The sequence below is a fragment of the Aquarana catesbeiana genome, linkage group LG11 (genome assembly GCF_042186555.1).
Source record: "Aquarana catesbeiana isolate 2022-GZ linkage group LG11, ASM4218655v1, whole genome shotgun sequence".
In the NCBI taxonomy this organism is placed as follows: Eukaryota; Metazoa; Chordata; class Amphibia; order Anura; family Ranidae; genus Aquarana; species Aquarana catesbeiana.
The window spans coordinates 95,203,306-95,230,461 of NC_133334.1; the positions used below are offsets into that span (position 1 = coordinate 95,203,306).

General features: G+C 43.6%; 1 protein-coding gene across 1 annotated transcript in view; it reads left to right on the forward strand.

Annotated features, from left to right (window-relative positions):
* The window catches only part of LOC141111714 (intestinal mucin-like protein), an 86,181-nt gene that overhangs the window by 34,110 nt on the left and 24,915 nt on the right, over positions 1 to 27,156 (forward strand). Inside the window, exon 3 of the mRNA XM_073603858.1 lies at positions 20,028 to 20,156. Within this exon, the coding sequence (XP_073459959.1) occupies positions 20,028 to 20,156 (129 nt within the window). The remainder of the gene's footprint in view (positions 1 to 20,027; positions 20,157 to 27,156) is intronic.

Consider the following 27,156-nt stretch of genomic DNA (forward strand, 5'->3'; position numbering starts at 1 on the left):
ACATTCCTGCCCAGACCCATTTTCAGCTTTCAGCGCTGTCGCACTTTGAATGACAATTGCGCCGTCATGCTACACTGTACCCAAACTACATTTTTATCATTTTGTTTCCACAAATAGAGCTTTCTTTTGGTGGTATTTGATCACCTCTGCGTTTTTTATTTTTTGCTAAACTAATAAAAAAAAAGACCGAAAATTTTGAAAAAAAAAGTTTTTCTGTTTCTGTTACAAAACTTTGTAAATAAGTAAGTTTTCTCCTTCACTGATGGGCACTGATGGGGCTGCACTGATAGGCACTGATAAGGCGGCACTGATGGGCACTAATATGCAACACTGATGGGGCACTGATAGGCAGCACTGATATGCAGCACTGATGGGTACACATAGGTGGCACCGAAAGGCGGCACTGATGGGCACTGATAGGCAGCACGGATGGGCAGTGATAGGCGGCACGGTTGGGCAATGACAGGCGGCACGGATGGGCAGTGACAGGTGGCACAGATGGGCATGGATGGGCACTGATAGCTGGCACTGATTATATTAATGGATGGTACTGATGGATGCCAATCAGTGTCAAACAATGCCTGCCAATCCATTGTGGGCACTGATTGGATTCCATTGTGGGCGCTGATTTGCATCTATTGTGGGCACTAATTGGCATCCATTCTGGGCATGGGTGGCATACCTGGTGGTGACTAGTGGTGGCATCCTGTCAGGTCACCTGAGTCCAGGTGACAGATGCACTCCATAGGAGTCAGGAGTGCACCACTAAGGTAGTGAACCCTAGGACTGACTGCTGCGGATTGAACTCTGGGAGGTTTAAGAAGCAGGTCTACTGAGTAAGTACGCTAAGTCTAAGAGCCAGCAGGTGTTCACGAGAGCCTCTAGTGGTGAGGATGAACTGCGCTGCAGTCTGGCTCCAGGTCACGGCCCCCAGGGTCTCACAGCTCACGCTCACAGTAGACTACAGGAGAAAGAGGAAGGAAGCAGCAGGCTGGAACAACAAGGATAGTAAAGGGATAAGCCAAAAAGTCAGGGTCACAAGCAGACAGGGATAGTCGAGAACAGGCCAAGATCGGTAACTGGAATCAGACGTAGGAGACGCAGCACGTTGCACACGAAAGCTAAACACACAATGGTTGATCAGCAAGGTTGGCTTGCAATGCACAGGTTAATATATTGTTCCTAATTAGAGGCTGAGGTGGAGCTATGCTGAGGGAAGATTATATAAGCAGTCAGGTGAGGGTGGTGGCTGGCCTCTAAAGGTGAATACATGGAGGAGAGGTAAGCTGACAAAGATTACTGCATAACAATGACACATCCCTGGTGGCGTCCCTGGTCACAACAAACAAGCTCAATAATGTACTTTTATTTTGCCAGCAGACACAAAATTATGTACATTCATTTACTAGCTTCAAAAAAAATTTCTACAGGATATATGGTGCTACATTTAGCAAAACAGAAATTGGATTTTAAGGGCCCTGCTCATAGGCGCTTACAATCTAAAATTTGTCTAAACCTTAGAGTGGACACAGCTTTACTTTCAGTGTATAACAGGTAACATTTCATACTACAACTACTCACCCACCAGCCCACATCATTTTTATCTGCAAGATTATAGAAACATACTTATCAGTCATTATTCTTACAAAGCATTCCAACATAATATTAAAAAAGGCGCATATTCAAAATATAACACATACCATCAGCCCACAATCCACACACATATATAGGTGACCATGTTCTGCTGGAAGCTGCATTTCTGTGTACATGCTTAAGCAATGAGATCAAAGAGTAGAAGGTCAGCAGATGCTCCCAAACCATGTTTGCATGGTCAGACAGGAACAATACACACACACAACATTGACAGCATGGCCACATAAACCAACTTTTGAAAACCTACACTGCCAAATAGACCTACTTTATCACTCTCATTAACACCCTCTCACGCAGTCCCGTCAACTCTTTTCTACCTTTACCACTCTACTTCGTCCTCCATTACATCCACCCACTAACTTACTCACTGCCCAGGAGATTGCTTATCACTTCAAAAATAAGATTGCAACAATTTGTCTCGAGTTCTCAACTCTACAGATATTTCCCTAACTTTACACTCCTTGTCCTCCTGCACAATCAATACTTCCCTCTTTTAACCTATATACTATAGAGGAAGTCACTAAACTTTTTTCTAACGCCCACCTAACCTCCTGCCCCCTGGACCCTGTTCCTTCTCAAATCATCTGGCTCTATCCTACACTCTTTAACTCATATCTTCAACCTCTCACTCTCTACTGGCATCTTTCCCAACCCTCTAAAACATGCGCTAGTCACACCCATACCAAAAAAGGCCTCACTAGACCCCAGCAATCTTAACAACCTAAGACCCATCTCTTTACTCCCTTTTGCCTCCAAACTCCTTGAACGTTTAGTCTACAACCGACTGAGCAACCACTTCATTGAGAATAACCTTCTTGATCCCCTTCAGTCTGGATTTCGCCCACAGCACTCCAGAGAAACTGCCCTCCTAAAACTCACAAACGACTTACCAGCCAAAACCAACGGTCATTATTCCAGACTGTTACTCTTGGACCTTTCCGCTGCCTTTGATACAGTTGACCACCCCCTCCTCCTCAAAAAACTCAATTTGCTTGGTCTCCATGGCTGCCTCTCCATTGGTTCGAATCTTACCAATCTCATTGCACCTTCAGTGTCACTTACAACTCCACTTCCTCCTCTCCAACTCCTCCTACTGTTGGGGTCCCCCAAGGTTCTGTCCTTGGACCTCTACTATTCTTGATCTACACGTCCTCCCTGGGTCAGCTGATAGCTTCCCATGGCTTCCACCACCATTTATATGCTGATGACACCCAAATCTATCTCTCTGCCCCTCAGCTCACCCCATCAATCTCCTCACGCATCACTGATTTACTAACAGATATATCAGCCTGGATGTCAAACCATTTCCTAAAACTGAGCTCTTAATATTTCCTCCTCCATGTGCCCTTCCCCTGACTCCTCTATCAAGATCAATGGCACATCTATCACTCTGTCCCCACATGCCAGGGTGCTAGGGGTAACCTTAGACTCCGAACTGTCCTTTCAGGCCCACATCCAATCCCTGTCTAAATTATGCCGCCCTAGCTTCCGCAACATTTCCAGAATACGCCCCTTTTTAACCACTTGCCGACCGCCTCACGCATATATACGTGAGCAGAGCGGCACGGGCAGGCAAAATCACGTACCTGGTACGTGATTGCCTTCCCGCGGGCGGGGGGTCCGATCGGACCCCCCCCCGGTGCCATCGGCGGTCGGCGTTTGGCTGGGAGAGTTGAGAGACGAGGGGGAGACCATCCGATCGTGGCCCCCCCCTCGCGATCGCTCCCAGCCAATGAGAAACATCCCCTGCCTCTGTATAGTACACAGAGGCAGAGGATGTGATGTCATCTCTCCTCGGCTGGCCAGTTTCCGTTCCAGCACCGAGGAGAGAAGACATGTAAGTGCACAACACACACACACAACACAGTAGAACATGCCAGGCACACTAAACACCCCCGATCCCCCCCCGATCGCCCCCCGATCCCCCCCAATCACCCCCCCCCCCTGTCACAAACTGACACCAAGCAGGTTTTTTTGTTTTGTTTTGTTTTTTTCCTGATTACTGCATAGTGTCAGTTTGTGACAGTTAGCAGTGGTAGGACAGTTAGTATTAGCCCCCTGTAGGTCTAGGGTACCCCCCTAACCCCCCCTAATAAAGTTTTAACCCCTTGATCACCCCCTGTCACCAGTGTCGCTAAGCGATCATTTTTCTGATCGCTGTATTAGTGTCGCTGGTGACGCTAGTTAGGAACGTAAATATTTAGGTTCGCTGTCAGCGTTTTATAGCGACAGGGACCCCCACATACTACCTAATAAATGTTTTAACCCTTTGATTGCCCCCTAGTTAACCCTTTCACCACTGATCACCGTATAACTGTTAGGGTTGACGCTGGTTAGTTCGTTTATTTTTTTTAGTGTCAGGGCACCCGCCGTTTATTACCGAATAAAGGTTTAGCCCCCTGATCGCCCGGCGGTGATATGCGTCGCCCCAGGCAGCGTCAGATTAGCGCCAGTACCGCGAACACCCACGCACGCACCGTACATGCACCGTACACCTCCCTTAGTGGTATAGTATCTGAACACATCAATATCTGATCCGATCAGATCTATACTAGCGTCCCCAGCAGTTTAGGGTTCCCAAAAACGCAGTGTTAGCGGGATCAGCCCAGATACCTGCTAGCACCTGCGTTTTGCCCCTCCGCCCAGCCCACCCAAGTGCAGTATCGATCGATCACTGTCACTTACAAAACACTAAACGCATAACTGCAGCGTTCGCAGAGTCAGGCCTGATCCCTGCGATCGCTAACAGTTTTTTTGGTAGCATTTTGGTGAACTGGCAAGCACCAGCCCCAAGCAGCGTCAGATTAGCGCCAGTACCACTAACACCCACGCATGCAGCATACGCCTCCCTTAGTGGTATAGTATCTGATCGGATCAATATCTGATCCGATCAGATCTATACTAGCGTCCCCAGCAGTTTAGGGTTCCCAAAAACGCAGTGTTAGTGGGATCAGCCCAGATACCTGCTAGCACCTGTGTTTTGCCCCTCCGCCCGGCCCAGCCCAGCCCACCCAAGTGCAGTATCGATCGATCACTGTCACTTTTTTTTGTAGCGTTTTGGTGAACTGGCAAGCACCAGCGGCCTAGTACACCCCGGTCGTAGTCATACCAGCACTGCAGTAACACTTGGTGACGTGGCGAGTCCCATAAGTGCAGTTCAAGCTGGTGAGGTGGCAAGCACAAGTAGTGTCCCGCTGCCACCAAAAAGACAAACACAGGCCCGTCGTGCCCATAATGCCCTTCCTGCTGCATTCGCCAATCCTAATTGGGAACCCACCACTTCTCCAGCGCCCGTATTTCCCCCATTCACATCCCCAACCAAATGCAGTCGGCTGCATGAGAGGCATTTATATGTCCTCCCGAGTACCCCTACCCAACGAACCCCCCCAAAAAAGATGTTGTGTCTGCAGCAAGCGCGGATATAGACGTGACACCCGCTATTATTGTCCCTCCTGTCCTGACAATCCTGGTCTTTGCATTGGTGAATGTTTTGAACGCTACCATTCACTAGTTGAGTATTAGCGTAGGGTACAGCATTGCACAGACTGGGCACACTTTCACAGGGTCTCCCAAGATGCCATCGCATTTTGAGACCCGAACCTGGAACCGGTTACAGTTATAAAAGTTACAGTTACAAAAAAAAAGTGTAAAAAAAAAAAAAAAACACAAACAAAAATAAAAAAAAATAGTTGTCGTTTTATTGTTCTCTCTCTCTCTATTCTCTCTCTGGTGTTCTGCTCTTTTTTACTGTATTCTATTCTGCAATGTTTTATTGTTATTATGTTTTATCATGTTTGCTTTTCAGGTATGCAATTTTTTATACTTTACCGTTTACTGTGCTTTATTGTTAACCATTTTTTTGTCTTCAGGTACGCCATTCACGACTTTGAGTGGTTATACCAGAATGATGCCTGCAGGTTTAGGTATCATCTTGGTATCATTCTTTTCAGCCAGCGGTCGGCTTTCATGTAAAAGCAATCCTAGTGGCTAATTAGCCTCTAGACTGCTTTTACAAGCAGTGGGAGGGAATGCCCCCCCCCCCCACCGTCTTCCGTGTTTTTCTCTGGCTCTCCTGTCTCAACAGGGAACCTGAGAATGCAGCCGGTGATTCAGCCAGCTGACCATAGAGCTGATCAGAGACCAGAGTGGCTCCAAACATCTCTATGGCCTAAGAAACCGGAAGCTACGAGCATTTTAGGACTTAGATTTCGCCGGATGTAAACAGCGCCATTGGGAAATTGGGAAAGCATTTTATCACACCGATCTTGGTGTGGTCAGATGCTTTGAGGGCAGAGGAGAAATCTAGGGTCTAATAGACCCCAATTTTTTCAAAAAAGAGTACCTGTCACTACCTATTGCTATCATAGGGGATATTTACATTCCCTGAGATAACAATAAAAATGATTTAAAAAAAAATATGAAAGGAACAGTTTAAAAATAAGATAAAAAAGCAAAAAAATAATAAAGAAAAAAAAAAAAAAAAAAAAAAAAAAAAGCACCCCTGTCCCCCCTGCTCTCGCGCTAAGGCGAACGCAAGCGTCGGTCTGGCGTCAAATGTAAACAGCAATTGCACCATGCATGTGAGGTATCACCGCGAAGGTCAGATCGAGGGCAGTAATTTTAGCAGTAGACCTCCTCTGTAAATCTAAAGTGGTAACCTGTAAAGGCTTTTAAAGGCTTTTAAAAATGTATTAATTTTGTTGCCACTGCACGTTTGTGCGCAATTGTAAAGCATGTCATGTTTGGTATCCATGTACTCGGCCTAAGATCATCTTTTTTATTTCATCAAACATTTGGGCAATATAGTGTGTTTTAGTGCATTAAAATTTAAAAAAGTGTGTTTTTTCCACAAAAAATGCGTTTGAAAAATCGCTGCGCAATTACTGTGTGAAAAAAAAAAATGAAACACCCACCATTTTAATCTGTAGGGCATTTGCTTTAAAATAATATATAATGTTTGGGGGTTCAAAGTAATTTTCTTGCAAAAAAAAATAATTTTTTCATGTAATCAAAAAGTGTCAGAAAGGGCTTTGTCTTCAAGTGGTTAGAAGAGTGGGTGATGTGTGACATAAGCTTCTAAATGTTGTGCATAAAATGCCAGGACAGTTCAAACCCCCCCAAATGACCCCATTTTGGAAAGTAGACACCCCAAGCTATTTGCTGAGAGGCATGTCGAGTCCATGGAATATTTTATATTGTGACACAAGTTGCGGGAAAGAGACAAATTTTTTTTTTTTTTTTTTTTTTTTTTGCACAAAGTTGTCACTAAATGTTATATTGCTCAAACATGCCATGGGGATTTGTGAAATTACACCCCAAAATAAATTCTGTTGCTTCTCCTGAGTACGGGGATACCACATGTGTGGGACTTTTTGGGAGCCTAGCCGCGTACGGGACCCCGAAAACCAAGAACCGCCTTCAGGCTTTCTAAGGCCGTAAATTTTTGATTTCACTCTTCACTGCCTATCACAGTTTCGGAGGCCATGGAAAGCCCAGGTGGCACAAAACCCCCCCAAATGACCCAATTTTGGAAAGTAGACACCCCAAGCTATTTGCTGAGAGGTATAGTGAGTATTTTGCAGACCTCACTTTTTGTCACAAGGTTTTGAAAATTGAAAAAAGAAAAAAAAAAAATTTTTTTTCTGGTCTTTCTTCATTTTCAAAAACAAATGAGAGCTGCAAAATACTCACCATGCCTCTCAGCAAATAGCTTGGGGTGTCTACTTTCCAAAATGGGGTCATTTGGGGGGGGTTTGTGCCATCTTGGCATTTTATGGCCTTCAAAACTGTGATAGGTAGTGAGGAGTGAAATCAAAAATGTATGCCCTTAGAAATCCTGAAGGTGGTGCTGGGTTTTCGGGGCCCCGTACGCGGCTAGGCTCCCAAAAAGTGCCACACATGTGGTATCCCCATACTCAGGAGAAGCAGCTGAATGTATTTTGGGGTGCAATTCCACATACGCCCATGGCCTATGTGAGCAATATATCATTTAGTGACAACTTTTTGTAAATTTTTTTTTTTTTTTTGTCATTATTCAATCACTTGGGACAAAAAAAATAAATATTCAATGGGCTCAACATGCCTCTCAGCAATTTCCTTGGGGTGTCTACTTTCCAAAATGGGGTCATTTGGGGGGGGTTTGTACTGCCCTGCCATTTTAGCACCTCAAGAAATGACATAGGCAGTCATAAACTAAAAGCTGTGTAAATTCCAGAAAATGTACCCTAGTTTGTAGACGCTATAACTTTTGCGCAAACCAATAAATATACGCTTATTGACATTTTTTTTACCAAAGACATGTGGCCGAATACATTTTGGCCTAAATGTATGACTAAAATTTAGTTTATTGGATTTTTTTTATAACAAAAAGTAGAAAATATCATTTTTTTTCAAAATTTTCAGTCTTTTTCCGTTTATAGCGCAAAAAATAAAAACGGCAGAGGTGATCAAATACCATCAAAAGAAAGCTCTATTTGTGGGAAGAAAAGGACGCAAATTTCGTTTGGGTAGAGCATTGCATGACCGCGCAATTAGCAGTTAAAGCGACGCAGTGCCGAATTGTAAAAAGTGCTCTGGTCAGGAAGGGGGTAAATCCTTCCGGGGCTGAAGTGGTTAACTGACACCACCAAGCTTCTAATTCACTCCCTGGTTATCTCTCACCTCGGCTACTGCAACTCCCTCCTCATTGGATTACTTTTACATAGACTATCCCCCCTTCAGTCCATAATGAATGCCACTGCAAGACTCATCCACCTTACTAACCATTCAGTGTCCTTCACCCCTCTCTTCCAATCCCTCCACTGGCTTCCACTCAGCCAAACAAATAAAATTCAAAGTACTAACAATAATTTACAAAGCCATCCATAACTCTGTCCTCAGCTACATCACTAACCTAGTCCCAAAATACCAACCAAGCCGTTCTCTTCAGTCCTCCCAAGACCTCCTGCTCTCTAGCTCCCTTGTCCTCCCATGCTCGCCTCCAGGATTTCTCCAGAGCTTCTCACATCCTTTGGAACTCCCTACCCCAATCGGTCTGACTGTCCCCTAATCTATATATCTTTAGACGATCCCTGAAAACTTTTCTCTTTAAAGAAGCCTATCCTGCTTCTAACTAATACACTGTTTTACTTCCTCTATCAGCTCATCTCCCACAGCTATTACCTTTTATATCAATTGACCCTCCCTTTTTAGATTGTAAGCTCTAATGATGCCTTTATTTTGTTAAGCGCTGCGCAAACTGTTGGCGCTATATAAACCCTGTATAATAATAATAATTATAGTATCTAATAACATGGGATGCTTGATCAAATAAAAACAAACTTTTACGATGAAAAAATCAAAGTAGCACACATAATAATTTTAACCGCACAAGCGGGCACAAACGCAGCACTAACCAACCAACCCAGTTTCCTGTGTAGGGGGGCTGAGTGACCTTCGGTAATTAGTAAATAACTGAAAAATAAAATGCGGTAAAACTGAGATTTTCACAGCACAAAGGAGGCACCATCCAGCCCGGTTTCATGTCTTTTGTCTCTTGTAGGTGGGCTGGGTGACCTTTGGTGACCTTTATTAAATCAACAATAACTGAAGAACAAAAGGAAATAGAATGGAGAGTAAAACGGCACAAACGTGGCACTAACCAACCAGCCTGTGTTCATTTCTTTTTGCTGTTGTAGGGGTTGTCAGAAAGGGCTTGCCCATTGCACAAATATGTTCCCCGATGCATACATATGCGCATGCACAGACTGTCAACTGGCCAGGCAGATGAGCGCAAGCCTGGCACCAATTCTGGCACCAGACAGCCTATTTAAACAGGATGCAGCTTGGTGTGCAGCTTCTGTGTGTTCGTTCCTGATTCCTGTGTTTGACATCTGATCCTGACCCAGATTGCTCCTGACCTCCGTTTGACTGCTACCTGCCCTGAACTTGGCTTTTCTCTGGATTCTGCTTCTGACCCTGCATCCTGCTTATCCAGCATGCTACAGCTCTTCAGTCCAGCAAGGTCTCACCTGTCTCCTGCTTCTAGCTGCTTACCCACAGTCTGCCACCAGCCAAGTCTGTGCCAGCTCATCTGCCACCAGCCAGTTCTGCTGCCACATCCACCTGCTGACTTTTGCCACTACGCAGTCTACTAGACTGATCACAGGCACTCATACCTTGCTGTGCTCCCATGGCTGCTGTCTCGCTATCAGTGGCCCTCGAGCCAGAGCTCACTAACCAGGTATGTGATAGGAGGGCGGGGTGATGTCATTGTCTGAAAAAACAATTGCTATTATCTTAAAAATAAAAGCAGCACAAATTTTAATTTTTATGACACAAAAAAGCACAAATGTAGCACTAACAAATTGTATGTTTGTTTTTAAGATTTAATAACATGGGGTGCAAAGTGGGTGGAGTGTGATCAAATAAAACCAAGCTGTTATAACTAAAAAACCATAATGGCACAAATAAAAGTTTTCGCAGCACAAACGCGTCACTAACCAACCAGCCTGATTTGGGGTCTTTTGGGTGTTGTAGGGGGGCTGAATGACCTTTGGTGACCATTAATAAATCATTAATAATGCAAAAACGATAAAGGTTAGAACAGGGATTTAAACGGCACAAACAAGCACAGACGCAGCACCAACCAGCCAGGTTTCTGGCTGGTGTCTTTTGGCTGTTGTAGGAGGGCTGGGTGATGTCATTGTCGGCAAAAAACAATTACTAATATCTTAAAAATAAAAGCAGCACAACTGTAAATTTTTTTTGGTACAATATTTTTTACTTTTTGCTATAATAAATATCCCCAAAAATGTTTTTTAAAAAATAATTTCTTCATCAGTTTAGGCCAATATATATATTCTTCTATATATTTTTGGTAAAGAAAAATGCAATAAGCGTATATTGATTGGTTTGCACAAAAGTTATAGTGTCTACAAACTATGGGAAAGATTTATGACATTTTTATAATTTTTTTTTTAGTTTTACTAATAATGGCGGTGATCTGCGATTTTTAGCGGTATTGCGGCGGGCAGATCGGACACTTTTGACACATTTTTGGGACCATTGACATTTATACAGCGATCAGAGCTATAAAAATGCACTGATTACTGTGTAAATGCCACTGGCAGGGAAGGGGTTAACACTAGGGGGTGATCAAGGGGTTAAATATGTTCCCTAGTTACTGTTTCTAACTGTATGGGGATAGGACTGATTGGGGGAGGAGACATATCGTTGTTCCTACTTACTAGGAACAAACAATATGTCTCCTCTCCCCTAACAGAACAGAGATTTGTGTGTTTACACACACAAATCCCCGTTCTAGCTCTCGTTCCCGCAATCACGTCTAGCCTAGTCTCCATCTCATCTAACCTTTTATCACAATTTGTTTCAGGGATGTTATACACAAATATCCAATACAGGTGATCAGATCGTTGGGCTACACCAAGGAATCAGGGACAAATGAGTAAATGAAAAAAATATGTTTATTTAAGATAAGGAAACACGTGCAAACCAAACAGCAAACCATAAACAAGTAAATAAGTGCAAGACACAGCAAACCCCAAAAACACTTAATATATATATATATATATACAAGCAAAGGAAACAAACATGACATAAACAAGGCAGGGCCAAAAGCCACAGGGGAACAGAAGCCAGGTGTAAGGAAGCAGACCATAAAGGGAGCAGGGAACAGGTCTCAAGGACAGGATGCACGAATTGGGGTCCAGGACAAGCAGGAACAAAAGCAGGTAAAGGCAGGGACAAGGCTAGCAGAGGGAATTCTGAAGCGTTTGAGCTTTGGTTTAGGGCAGGTTTATACAGACCAGCAGACCCACAACAGGTGTGCTTGATAGCTGGTTGGTAGTCCAGGCAGGGAGACACCCACTGGTGGCCACCAGAATTACACACTGTCAGGTAAGTACTTACCGAGGCCGAGATGCCGAGAGTGATTCGCCCTTGCGACTAAGCACAGTCCTCCCCCTGGAAGTGGAACAGGGAGCGGATGGCACGAAGAGGCACAGGCTACCAGCAGGCAGGATGGGACTTGCGTAATACTCCTTGAAGAGTCTTGGTAGATGTGCAGAGATTGGCAATTCAGAAGGTCTGAAACAGGCTGAGGATAAAACACAAGGTTAGCAGGCAGATCCGGGACACAGGCAGAGGGTCAAGCACAGGAGATAGCAGGTAAGTCCAGGTCACAAGCAGAAGTTCAGGCACAGGAGATACAAGTAGTAGGCAATCCGGGTCACAAGCAAAGGTTCAGGCACAGGAGATAGCAGGCAAATCCGGGTCACAAGCAAGGGGGTCAGACACTGAAGACAAGGCAGAATCCGTTTAAACAAGCCATTGGTCGGGTCCAGGAAAAGAGCAGAGTAGTCAGGGACGATCTGGGTCAAGCAAGTGATTCAGTAGACAGGAATCGGGAAACAACTCAGACAGGAAGCTGAAGACAAACTAGCAACCCGTCTGAGCACCTGAGTGTCTTTAAATAGGCAGCCAGAGCGTCATGTTGAGCGTGCGCTAATAGGAATGTGCGCGCGTCGTGCCATTGGGTCATGAGCGTGCGAGCGCCGCATCGTTCCACTGCGCATGCGTTCGTTCCGGAACACCATTCGGCTGATACGGCTGGGTTGATTATTTCTCTGACACACCCTTTGGTGCTGAGCGTAACAGTGCCACCAGCAGGTTAAACCAGTAATGACACTGTTCCTGACAGTTCCCCCTTCTTAAGGAGTGGCCTCTGGACGCTCCATTCAGTCCTAGGTTCGACAGTCCGAGTGGGTGCAGAAACACCCTAAAAAGTTTCCCTACTGAGTCTGCGGACTTCTTCGCACTTCCAAGGCCAGAGTCCCTTAGTTCACTGGGGGACGTGCCACCAGAGTCTGAAAATAGGACACGCACCCCACCACCAGGGTCAGGTAGTTTGGATCCGGAAATGAAAATTAGCAGGGCAACGGGCAAGAACCCATCGGAGGCGGACCACACAGGGGCATTACATTCAGGATGGGGTGACAAGCAGGATTGAAATAGCCGCAAGATGGGCATCAGTCAGGAAAACATCAGCGGCAATCTTGGGCATCAAGAACAGGTTTAGCAGGCACCATGTCATCAGGCTGGGCAAGGGGGACCGGGTCATCTGGCTGGGCAGCAGGCTCTGGGTCATCTGGCTGGGCAGCAGGCTCTGGGTCATCTGGCTGGGCAACAGGCTCTGGGTCATCAGGCTGGGCAGCAGACTCCGGGTCATCAGGCTGGGCAGCAGGCTCCGGGTCATCAGGCTGGGCAGCAGGCAGAGGCACATCAAGCTGGACAGCAGGCAGAGGCTCATCAAGCTGGGCAGTGGGCACAGGCACATCAAGCTGGGCAGCAGACACAGGCACAACAAGTTGGGCAGCAGGCACATCAGGCCGGACAGCGGACAGGGGCACATCAGTCTGGGCAGTGGACAGAGGCACATCAGGCTGGGCAGCGGACAGAGGCACATCAGGCTGGGCAGCGGACAAAGGCACATCAGGCTGGGCAGTGTACAGAGGCACATCGGGCTGGGCAGCGGACAGAGGCACATCAGGCTGGGCAGCAGACTCTGGGTCATCTGGCTGGGCAGCAGACTCTGGGTCATCTGGCTGGGCAGCAGACTCTGGGTCATCTGGCTGGGCAGCAGACTCTGGGTCATCTGGCGGGGCAGCAGGCTTCGGATCATCTGGCAGGGTAGCAGGCTTCGGATCATCTGGCTGGGTAGCAGGCTCCGGGTCATCTGGCTGGACAGCAGACAATGAAACATCAGGCCGGGCAGCGAACACCGTATCAGCAGTCTGAATAACGGTTACCGGCCTAACAAGCTGGGTAACGGGCGCCAGCCCAGTAGGCTGGGTAACGGAAACACCAGCTCAGCAATCTGGGCAATGGACACCAAGGAATCAGGGACAAATGAGTAAATGAAAAAGTATGTTTATTTAAGATAAGGACACACGTGCAAAAAAAAACAGCAAACCATAAACAAGTAAATAAGTGCAAGACACAGCAAACCCCCAAAACAAATAACTATCTAACTAATATATAGACACAAGCAAAGGAAACAAACATGAAATAAGCAAGGCAGGGACAAAAGCAACAGGGGAACAGAAGCCAGGTATAAGGAAGCAGACCGTAAAGGGAGCAGGTAACAGGGAACAGGTCTCAGACCCCTTTCACACTGAGCCGCCCCAGGCATTACCGGCGTTTTAGCTGCACTATTCGGCCGCTAGAGGGGTGGTTTTAACCCCCCGCTAGCTGCCGAAAAGGGGATATATCCCCGCCTGCAAAACGTCACTGCAGCGGCGCTTTGCCGGCAGTATAGCAGAGCTGCCCCATTGTTTTCGATGGAGAGGAGCGGTGGAGTAGCGGTGTATTCACCACTCCTCCACTGCTGCAAAGAAGCTGCTGGCAGGACTTTTTGTGACGCCCTGCCAGAGCAGTGCCCCAGTGTGAAAGCACTCGTGCAGACCCACAACAGGTGTTTTTGATAGTTGGTTGGTAGTCCAGGCAGGGAGACACACACTGGTGGCCACCAGAATTACACCCTTTGGTGCTGAACGTAACAGTGGCACCAACAGGTGAAACCAGTAATGACACCGTTCCTGACAATTTACAATATCACCCCTTTTCAAAAAAAGTGTTTAATATAATAATAATAAAAAACATTGATCTGTGCTTAGTACAAATTACCCTAAGATACCAGAATTTAATTATCCCCCATTGCCCTCTTGTCATCGGGAAAGGATTATACACAGTAAATTGATAAGATCTCATCAGTATCGTCCATCAATCCCATTAAACACATTTTTAGGTCCTCCTAATACAGGTTCTTATCCCTGCCTGACCTGTATACAATAGTATGATATAAGGGAAATCTTTCCCTCATTCACATAAGGGGTATGGTATAAATATTAAAGATCATTATAGCTGCCAACCATTATATGTAATTTACATCATAAAATTTCCTTGTGGTTTATTGTATGTGGGAGAGACCACACAAAATGTCAAAAACTGTATTGCTCGTCATATATATTCTATTAGGGATAAATTGGTGCAAATGCCTTTAGCCCGACACTTTGTGGAAAGAGGACATACAGTTTCTCAACATAAATACATGGTAATTGATGGAGGTTACAGGGAATTGGCTTTAAAGTGGATGTAAACCCTCACATATACCCAGTGAAGTGAACAGCCTCAGATGATACACAGAGATGAAACAAATCTCCCTACATAATTTTTACATGTATATCTGCTGTCTTCATCTTTATATACTGTTTAGAAAGTGCACATCATGTTAGGTGGTTTTCTCTTCCTGGTTAGCACTGCAGTGAAACCTGGGCATAAAGCCAAGACAGCCAATTGGAGGAAAGGTACACACCCCCTCTCCTCATAGGTAGAGACTTTCAGCTCTGTTTGTTGAATAGTTCAGCACTCTGCTAATCTATTTATAGCATGGAAAGTGGTAATATGGGTGGGTGGCAATGACAGACAAAAGGCACCAACATCCCTGTATATAAATGTAAATGGTAGGAAGGAAATCCCGGACTGCTGCACTCTGAAAACGATCATCTTTATTTCAAAAATAGGTTAAAATCCAACAAAAGTCATCAGATACGATCAAAACATAGCGATAGCTAACGCGTTTCACATACAAAGATGCTTACTCAGAGCATCTGAGTGCACAGTCTGCACCTGACTTTCATTGAGGTTGGAGGTTTTTCCTTTATGATCCGCAGAGCTTGGAGAGCGGCATTACCTTTTTCTATATAAATGTAAACAAGGGAAATTATTTGGTGGGATTTTTAAGAGCGCCAACAAAGAAGGAAAGTCATTACAATGCTCCACAGTAAGTATGTAAAGTTACAAGATTTTTATTGTTACATACAAAACATAATTAGAAAGTTTCAATATAGATTATGCGCACATGTTCAAGGATACATCTTAGAATTTAAAACAGATGATAAAATATAATCACTCAGAAATAGCATTGGAGTGATAGTCCCGACATGTTTCGCCACTCTGGGCTCATCAGGGAATGTTTTAAAAACAATTAGATGTAACACTGCATAGAACAGAACAAAGTAAAAGGCATTACAATGACTTGAAGTATAATACAAAGTAATAAAATAAAAAAGTAAAAATACAGTAGGGTATACTGTCGACCGCCAGGCCCATCATCAAACACTCACCCATATGAAGAGCTTATGCCTGCGACTCAATGTCGAAACAAGGGAAACCCTCACTGAGTAGTGCACATAAAAAGTGCAGAATGAGGCCCAGAAGAGCTTTTCAGCTGGGATCTAGCCAGAAAAGTGATACAAGTGTGGGTGATAATTGAATTAAAAATGTATGTTCTACTTGAAATATAGTGGGTAAGGTGAATGAAGAAGAAGAGGAAACAAAGGGGAAGGGAGAGAAGGAGGGAGGGTGGGGGTGGGAAAAAGGGGGGAAAATTAAAGGGGAAGGGAAAGGGGATGTAGGGGAAAGGGAAGGTGGAAGGGGGGGGGGGGAGACAGGTGGGGGGAATAAAGAAAAGGGAGGGGGGAGGAGGGGGAAGAAAAAGGGGAAAAGGGGAAGGGGGAAAAAGGGGAAGGTAAGGATGGTGTAAGGGGAAGGGGACGGGGGAAGAGGGGAAGGTAAGGATGGAGTAAGGGGGAGGGAGGGGGGGAGATGGAGGGGGGAAGGGAGGGAAGAAGGGAATATGGGTTAGGGTAGGGGAAGAAAAGGAAAAGTGGGTGTTAGAGTGGGAAGATGAAATGTGAGTGGGGGGTGATGAGGAGTGTGAAAGGTAGTGAATAAGAAATTAAGGATCTGAGAAACAGATAAAGATCATCAACAGAAAGTGATAGACTACACACAGACTGGTGTGGAGTGAATTAAGATAAATCAGAAAAAGAACGAACTTACTTACATTCATAAGGACAATGAATAAAGAAAAGCCAAAGGGTGCCAGGATTTGCAGACCAGAGTCTGTCAGAGAGATGTTTTAAAGAATAACTGCAGGGTAAAATAAATGGATTTTTTAGAGGCAAGAATGAAAAAAAGAACATAATTCATATTATAAACTAGTTTAAAGAGAGATAGGTCATCTTATATATGAAGGTGACCAATGCCTGCTGCAAATCACCTGCCCCCCTCAAATATTGGGGGGTAAAGTTACCAACACAGGCGGCAGCAAGTAAAGAAATATAAAAAATAATTAAAGTAGTAAGCTGGGATACAAAGGATAATGGGGACTATGGTAATATACCAGAGGGTAAGAGATGAAGGAAAGGAATTTCATATGGAGCTTTACCTTATGTATAGCAAATTTCTAACATGGCTACCCTTGGGGTGTCTGGCAATGTAGTGTGGTGTAAAGGCGCTATATATAGGGGCAGGTGAATGCCATACAATTGGCCTCTGACGTCACGCAAGGATCGCCATCAATTTTCTGATTTATATTAATTCACTTCACACCAGTCTGTGTTTAGTCTATCACTTTCTGTTGATGATCTTTATCTGTTTCTCAGATCCTTACTTTCCTATTCACTACCTTTCACCTTCCTCATCACCCCCACTCACATTTCATCTTCCCATTCTAACACCATATCCCCTTCTTCCCTCCCTCTCCCCTCCATCTTTCCCCCCCCCCTCCCCCTTACCCCATCCTTACCTTCCCCTCTTCCCCCTTCCCCTTACCCCATCCTTACCTTCTCCTTTTCTCCCCTTCCCCTTTTCCCCTTTTTCTTCCCCCTCCTCCCCACTCCCCCCTCCTTTTTCCTTATTCCCCCCCACCTCTCTTTTCTCCCCCCTTCCACCTTCCCTTTCCCCTACATCCCCTTTCCCTTCCCCTCTCATTTCCCCCCCTTTTCCCCACCCCCCACCCTCCCTCCTTATCTCCCTTCCCCTTTGTCATTTCTCTTTCTTCTTCCTTCCCTCCCCTTAGCCCATTCCCTGTGTTCCCTCTTCTTCTTCATTCACCTTACCCACTATATTTCAAGTAGAACATACATTTTTAATTCAATTATCAACCACACTTGTATCACTTTTCTGGCTAGATCCCAGCTGAAAAGCTCTTCTGGGCCTCATTCTGCATTTTTTATGTGCACTACTCAGTGAGGGTTAGCCTGGTTTTGAGATTGAGTCGCAGGCATAAGATCTTCATATGGGTGAGCGTTTGATGATGGGCCTGGCGGTCGACAGTATACCCTACTGTATTTTTACTTTTTTATTTTATTACGTTGTATTATACTTCAAGTCAATGTAATGCTTTTTACTTTGTTCTTTTCTATGCAGTGTTACATCTAATTGTTTTTAAACATCCCCTGATGAGCCCAGAGTGGCGAAACATGTCGGGATAATCACTCCAACGCTACTACTGAGTGATTATATTATATCATCTGTTTTAAATTCTAAGATGTATCCTTGAACATGTGCGCATCATCTTGAAACTTTCTAATTATGTTTTGTATGTAACAATAAAAATCTTGTAATTTTACATACTTACTGTGGAGCATTGTAATGACTTTCCTTCTTTGTTTCTTTGTCACCCTTAAAAATCCCGCCAAATAATTTCCCTTGTTTCTATTTATAGCATCTTCCCCAACACAAAACTCAGGCTGCTTTTATCATATGTGACTGAGAATTTGTCAGGAGTTTTTAGGCTGATAACAGAAGAACAGAGCAGGAGACAGCTGCAAGACTTAGTGCTTTAAAGAGAGATAACAAAACACTGCAGATATGTGCCAGGCTCAAATTTCATGAATCGTGTTTTCATCCACTTTAATGGGAAAAAAAAGTACAATGGATACATCGATTGGACACTGTGGGGTTGATTTACTAAAGGCAAATAAACTGTGCACTCTGTAAGAGTATTTGCTCCAGAGCTTAGTAAATGTGCAGAAACTCTGCTGACTTCCATCATCCAATCATGTGCAAGCAAAAATTATGTTTTTTTATGTCCTTTGCGTGTGATTGGGCAGCGTGATTATTTGCAAAGTGAAACTTTACCTCATTTACTAAGCTCTGAAGCAACTGCACTTCAAAAGTACACAGTCTATTTGCCTTTAGTAAATCAACCCCTTTGTGTCCAAGTGGGTTGAACTCAGATTTTGATCTGTATTTATTTCTTTCATTGGTGGCTGTAACAATGTGTGATGTTTGTTATTCCATCAATCTTTGAAGTTGTAATTGATTATTTATTATATCCCTCTTTGACATTAAAGTGGATGTAAACCCAATTTTTCTTTAAATTAAGGCTTGCACCTTGTACAGTATAGGATTTCATGTCATCTGTGCCCAGTTTTGCCACGAAGAGTTAATCCAGCTCTGAGCAATCCTCTTATTTTTTTTCAGTGAGATAAAAACTGACAGACAGAGAAATACCAGTCAGTTCTTCCCCCCTGCTGTGAGTGACAGGTGATTTACATATATCATGGACAAGCCTTACAGAGGCATTATGTGTAATTCTCATCCCCTCCTCCTTTCTTCTCCAGCTCTCCCAGGATTGGCTGCATGATTGGGCATGCTGAAGTCATGTGGTGACTTTTCTGAGTTTTCACTGGATGTTAGTGATCATAGCAGAAGTTCCGTTTAAGAAATACACAGGAGGAAATGCATGTTGACAAGGGAAGTGTAGAGGTGGGCGGGGAGTCTACTGACATCAGACCCACCCACAGAATCTGCAGTTTTTGGGGTCTCATGACAGACAGAGTGCAGACATTTGACAGGTAAGGATACATGCAGGAGGCATGTATATCCTTATAGATAACCACTATGGCAGTAGTTTAGAAAGGATGAGAGTGGGTTTACATCCACTTTAAGGTGCCATGTCAGGACTGCATTCAATTGATGTGGGAGAAGGATTTCTCCTGTCGACTCTTCTCTCTATAAAATTAGTAAATGAGCAAAGGATAGTAATTGAATGGTTAATTCAATTAAATAATTAAGAGATTGATTCCAGACTTTTCAATGAGTATATACAGTAAATGTATATGATTATTTGTAGTGTGACATGTGTTCTTATGTGAGGAAGGCCGCTAACAACCTAGCCTGAAACATCTTGAGGCTTAGAAGAGGTACTGCAGAAGGGAGAACTGGAGAGAAGAGGAGTATTGCAGCAATATCAGTTTTTTAACCTTCAGGAGGCCAACAAATTCTTAGGAACCAAAAATAATGTTTGGAGTAATAACAATTGTATGTCATAATTTATTTATTAAGGTAATTACATCTTTTCTTGGGATTATTTCTTTATAATATGTTTTAATCAAAATAACATTGATGGCTCTCTAATATATATATATATGCTCTCATTCATGTGTGACGATAAAGGAAAATGTACTTTACTACACAAACTGTCTTTTAATATCTCTAACATGTTCATTGATTTTGACTTCAAGGAAAAACAGACAATTGCCTCACCTGATGACAGATGTTTAACCTACACCTGCATGATCTCAATGGGGAAGCTCAGTGCTGTAAAACAATTGAAAAGCTGTGAGCATCAATCTCAGTCTGACTGTGGAATTGTAAGTTATTATGGTTTGTACTGTATTTTTTTCCCGGATTTAAACTTGTAGCCAACAAGTCATTATAAATCTTTACTTTAAATAATTACTGTAAGTACTGCAATGTCAAACCATCAGTTCTGACAACCTGGGGTAATTTTAATGCTATTTATATTTATATATGCTATTTATTTCATTTTCTTGCCTTGGTACTTCCTGCTGTTTTTTTGCAACACATGTCTTTTGCTTGGATATCAGGAGACAAGCCAAGTCATAACCAAAGTGGCAAATCTAAAAATCTATAGTAACTCCCAAAGCATCAATGGAAACAAAGAAGGCACTTTATGAGTACTGTGTAGGAGGGGGTTAAAGCGATGGGATGGTCATTGCGTCTTCTATGTTCCCCTCCTCATTGGGCGGCAATGAGAGAGCCACATGAAAGGCCTTCCCCTGGAGTGGGTTCTTCTGGGCTACGTTACACACTGAATACAGGTCACTTTCCCACACACAGGGTATCTTTACTGGAACAGACGATGGGTCTCTAATAAACTTTCTCAATGCAATTGTATACCACTATGGTCATTGATGCATTTAGGAGGGACACGCTGAGTCTATGCCCTCTCTACCTGTCCAGCATATAACCACTACCTCACTCCCATTAACTGTATGAAGCCCCACCGTGCACCTAACTCTGACTTCATGTGTGCACTTTACTTAACTCTTCCATATAGGTTGGGGACCTCTGCGGTGCTGATCTGCTCCCATTACTATAAGAGATGGACCTGCTCATTGAGAGAGTGCCAACAACAACTCCTCCTGCTAGAAGCTTTTCCTCCTGCCACATGTACATGCTTATTAGGCTGCTAGATAAACCTTCCCTACCCTTGGTAACCACTTGCTTGTACTACACACTGTGTTAGCTCTCACACTGATGTCTTCATAGCACAATGTGTTTGTGATCCCAGTTGTAGACTACGTGTGCCTGTTACTTGCATTACACTCCTTTAGTAACTTTAGACCAAGCAAAGGCAAAGTTTCAAAGTTTTACTGAAGAATACATTAATATACAAGAGCCCATTCTTGGCAGAATCCATAGATGGTATCTTCAGAGAGGACTGCAAGTCCCAACAATCTCTGAACTCGGCATGGCACCAGTGACCCAGACTCCAGCAACGGCAGTGAGCAATTCCCACACATTTCTTTCACTGTGTGTGTGTGAGTCCTCCTGGGTCCCGCCCTTGTCCCCTTTTTTTTTTAACCATAGATTTTAATTGTTTCACAGTTTACACGTAAAATAAAAAGCGTTGTATACATCACAATACATATACAAAATGAGTATCAAATATCAAACTTACATATGTAAAAATGTCGTTCTTGTGTGAGCCACCTATATTAATACAGAATACTACCTCAATAGGAGGTAAAGGATGTCATCCTAACTGGGTACACACTGTGATCAGGCTCTGCATATGTAAAGTTAAAGAGCAGCCCTCCTTGGACCTTAGTGAGGGTCCCTGGAGATGAGACGCTTAGTAAGTTCGGTACTTGCAGTTTTGTTAACCAGTAAATAAACATTGAAATTTTCTTAATGCCAATTAGTACACATATGCTGGTTGGGGAATGGTCATGTATTCATAGGGGGCTATTTACGAAAGGCAAATCCACTTTGCACTACAAGTGCACTGCAAATGCACTTGGAATTGCAATCGCTGTAAATCTGAGGGGTAGATCTGAAATGAGGGGAAGCTCTGCTGATTTTATCATCCAATCATGTGCAAGCTAAAATGCTTTTTTATATTTTCCTTGCAGGTCCCCCTCGGATTTCCAGCGACTGCACTTCCAAGTACACTTGCAGTGCACTTGTAGTGCAAAGTGGATTTTTCTTTCATAAATAATCCCCATAGTGTCCTTAATGAAACTCCTGGTGTGACCACACCTATTAGTAGGTCTTACCACTTGATGACCGGGTGTATGTAATAAGTATCAGCAAAGACTAAACATAAAGCAACAGTCACAAATGTAGAGAGGCATATTGTAAAGTTCTCCAATTTTCCCACTATCTATGGAAAGCTGGAGCTCTTCTTTCTTTGTACGCAAGTAGTTTTTCCATTATGTATTGAGCATTAACTCTAGAAATCACCTCCTCAATTTTTGGAGGTGTTTGAGAGTGCCATTCTTTTGCCAATGAAATGCGGGCTGCAAAAAGTATATGTACAACCACTTTCCTCATTAGTGGGGGGAATTTTTCAATACCAATATTAGACGTGTGAGTGCAGGGTCTAATGTACATGTTGTGCTTGTAATCATAGGCGTGTGCCAGGTGTGCCTGGGCACACCCTAATCGCCTTGTGTAGTGCATATTCCCCCCTGTTTAGAGCACTGATATTTCATCCCAAAAAAAAATGTTACAAAATAAAATAATTTAAAAAGAATAAAAATAAAACTACTGACACTGTCCACTGCCCTACTGACACCATCAGTACATATACACATGCATATGTATTTGAGCTTTGGGGTGCACACCCTAATGCAAGAGGCTGTGCACACCTATGCTTGTAATGTCATGAATAAGGGAGGACACTTCCTTCCAAAAAGCTTTTATCACCCTGCAGTTCCACAATATGTGTAGTATGTTGCCTGAAGATTGACAATTTTGTCAGCAAAGTGTTGGGATATTTAATGAAGGCATAAAGGTGTTAGATACCATCTATGCAGGAGTTTTTGCACATTCTCCCAGTGGTCTACACATGCTGAGGATCAGCCATTGTATTTTACAGCTAAGTGCCATTGTTGTAAAGGGAATTCTTTTTGTAGTTCTTTTTGTAGTTCTTGTTCCCATTTTATCATGTTAGGTAGTTTAGAGTGCATGTAGCGAATCTATAGAATAGGGATATCCCCTTGTGTTTCACTGGATACTTGGTAATCAAGTAGTCCCATAGGATTTGGGGCATTTCTATTGGCACAGGTGTGTTGGTTGTTGTGTAGTGTTTTATTTGGAACATTTGGTATCTGTCTAGCACCTCTTGTGCAGCTATTTCAGACATAGAGAAATGTTCACCTCTTTTCTTCCAGGATTGGGTTGAAAGATTAGGGATTAGGTATTCATACACCGCTAACAGGGTTTTTAGTTTGTACATTGGAGTATTAACAAACTTCTGGTGTATCATGGAGGACCATGCTGCAATAGTGGCTTGTACTTCAGGGTAAGGAGGGGTTTCTGGTCTATGGTGTATGCAGGCGGCTATTGCCAATGCTGGGAGATTATGTCCTGGGGTAATTTCGCGTTCTATGTCAGACCACCTTTTATCAGTTTGGCAAGAGAACCAGTAACGCATTTGGTCCAATATCGCTGCTCGGTAGTATATTTGTGCGTTGGGGAGGCCTACGCCATCAAGGTGTTTGGGTTTATATAGTTGTGCTAACACAATTCTAGGTTTTTTACTTGCCGAGATATAATTCTTCAGACTATTCGTTAGTTGGGAGAAGAATTTTTGGGGGATAGGAATGGGCAACGTTCTGAAGTGATATAACAGTTTGGGCAATATTTGCATTTGGTATGCAGCTATTCTCCCTATCCAGGTTAGGTGCAGTTTACCGATTTGGTTCAGCTCTACTTCAAGTTTAGTTAATAATGGAGGATAGTTGAAGGAATACGTTTTACAGGAAGAGGAGGTTAGCTGCACCCCAAGGTAAGTAATTGAGGGAGAGTCCCAATTGCAGGGGAATAGTTTTTTGAGCTTGTTTTTGTCCTCTGAGGGCACATTAATGCCCCGTACACACGGTCGGACATTGATCGGACATTCCGACAACAAAATCCTAGGATTTTTTCCAACGGATGTTGGCTCAAACTTGTCTTGCATACACACGGTCACACAAAGTTGTCGGAAAATCCGATCATTCTGAACGTGGTGACGTAAAACACGTACGTCGGGACTATAAACGGGGCAGTAGCCAATAGCTTTCATCTCTTTATTTATTCTGAGCATGCGTGGCACTTTGTGCGTCGGATTTGTGTACACACGATCGGAAATTCCGACAACGTATTTTGTTGTCGGAAAATTTTATAGCCTGCTCTCAAACTTTGTGTGTCGGAAAATCCGATGGAAAATGTGTGATGGAGCCTACACACGGTCGGAATTTCCGACAACAAGGTCCTATCACACATTTTCCGTTGGAAAATCCGACCGTGTGTACGGGGCATTAGACTGATTAGAAGTAAAGCTGATTAAGTTTTAACCTACAGCAATTTAAAGACAAACCTGTTTTGTTAATGCCAACGTAGATTAATTTTATGGGAACCATCCAGGTTACAGTTGTGAAAGCCTTATTAGATGTTAGATGTATTTTACTGCCTGTCAATATTTCCCCAGAACAACTGCAGAAGTTTTAACGTGAGCAAGTGTCAGAGTCCATGCAGTAGGCTTTCGCTTAGCCTCAACAATTCCCAATGTGGGTGAACCTTCCAAAAGCTTTGCACAGCAAAAACGCATAAATTCACCCAAAATGGGAAGTTTCGCTCTTTCTCCTCCTCCCTCCTTCCCTCTCAACTCTTGAGACTTAAAACAATTTTTGGGGGGGTGGGGGGTCAGCTACCTGTTTTTGACAGGTACCCGCTCCTTCATCCGCCCAGATCACCTAGGTGATATAACATTTTTATATGGGACCACTCACAGGGCGCAGCGCGGCTTGTGCATGCACAGTGAGCAACCTGCTGTGAAGCCTCAAGAAGTCACAGTCAGTTGCCCACAGTTAACATGCTGGCATCAGGGACCAAAGACCGGTGAAGAAAATGGTTCGGGTGATGACAGCGCTGGATCCCTGGACAGGTGAGTGTCTATTAAAAGGTTTTCCATTATGCCCATTCGACAGAAGCCGGACAGGCTGCTGTGCTCACTGGCTGAATATTGGCCTGTTTCTGTTGAATATCGGCCTATATTTGGCCTGTTTGTACCAGCCTTAAGGTGTGAAATTGTTGTCAAATCACTGGGTTTAAAATTGTTAAATTAAATTTGATCTGAGTGGCAGGCGAAGTTGAAGACCTACACCCCTTTAAAGGGATAGTTTTCCAGTATGATGTAGATCGACTTATTCATGTCTTTTACAGACCAGTTCTCTTCTCTGTCCAAAACTGAACCTCATTGTCTTTCTGCACCTTAAAGTGGAACCTAACTGTATCTGAGCACCACAAACTGAAAACACTATTTAATTCATTTTTAATATTCAAATTGGGATCATCTATCCATCCATGTCTTTATACTTTATTTTGCTGAGAAATCACTTTGAAAAACACTCCACACTAGCATTTCTAGCTGTGGCCATTTTGAGTAAGGGGGGATGATGCATGTAGCATTTACTTCCTGGAATCCATCTGCTCTTAGCTCAGGCATGCAGGCAGGAAGGTATGCTTAGCTAGGAAAAACCCTCCTCCCTTCCTCCAGATGAAAGAAAAAAAAATCTATTAAGACTTCTGGGATGTATGATATCATTTTGGCCTAGACCAGAAACCAGGAAGCAACTGATGAAATATAAAAACAAAGGTATAAAATGAGTACATTTAATATACAGTACCTTCCTAAATATGTACGAAGATTAGCAGTATACGGATTAAAAATAGTTAATGTTGACCGAGTGAGAAAAGTTCAGCTTTACGTTGTAGGAAGACTGCTTGGTTATGACCTGAAGATGATCCCCTTCTTTGATGGACTGTGTGTTTGTAGAGTGATTGCTTTGTTTCCTGGTGCATGCTGACCTGGATAAATGAGAACCTTTGCAGACACTACACGGGACACTGTAAATAGTAGGTTTCACACCTTAATCCCTTACTTTCTTCCCTGGTTTTCACAAAGAAAATTAAGATACCTCTCAAACAGATATATGATAGCAGTAAAAATCTGATAGAAGTTATAATACCTTCCCACGTTGACAAAAAGGACCTGGCAGGAATTGGGCTTCAAAGCTCAATTTTGGGACACTAGAACAATCAATATTTAATCATGTTATATATTGATTTAATTATTAAATATATTAACATTAAACTAGCATATACAGTATCTCACAAAAGTGAGTACACCCCTCACATTTTTGTAAATATTTTATTATATCTTTTCATGTGACAACACTGAAGAAATTCCACTTTGCTACAATGTAAAGTAGTGAGTGTACAGCTTGTATAACAGTGTAAATTTGCTGTCCCCTCAAAATAACTCAACACACAGCCATTAATGTCTAAACCGCTGGCAACAAAAGTGAGTACACCCCTAAGTGAAAATGTCCAAATTGGGCCCAAAGTGTCAATATTTTGTGTGGACGCCATCATTTTCCAGCACTGCCTTAGCCCTCTTGGCATGGAGTTCACCAGAGCTTCACAGGTTGCCACTGGAGTCCTCTTCCACTCCTCCATGACAAGATTGCGGAGCTGGTGGATGTTAGAGACCTTGCGCTCCTCCACCTTCCATTTGAGGATGCCCCACAGATGATCAATAGGGTTTAGTTCTGCAGACATGCTTGGCAAGTCCATCACCTTTACCTTCAGCTTCTTTAGCAAGGCAGTGGTCATCTTGGAGGTGTGTTTGGGGTCGTTATGATGGAATGAACTGTAGCTCCTCAGTGCCAGCATCACTCATGCAGCCCCAGCCCATGACACTCCCACTACCATGCTTGACTGTAGGCAAAACACTTGTCTTTGTACTCCTTACCTAGGTTGCCACCACACACGCTTGACACCATCTGAACCAAATAAATTCATCTTGGTCTCATCAGACCACAGGACATGGTTCCAGTAATCCATGTCCTTAGTCTGCTTGTCTTTAGCAAACTGTTTGCGGGCTTTCTTGTACATAATCTTTAGAAGAGGCTTCCTTCTGGGACGACAGCCATGCAGACCAGTTTGATATAGTGTGCGGCATATGGTCTGAGCGCTGACAGGCTGACATTCCCATCCCTTTAACCTCTGCAGCAATGCTGGCAGCACTCATACGTCTATCTCCCAAAGACAACCTCTGGATGTGACGCTGAGCACGTG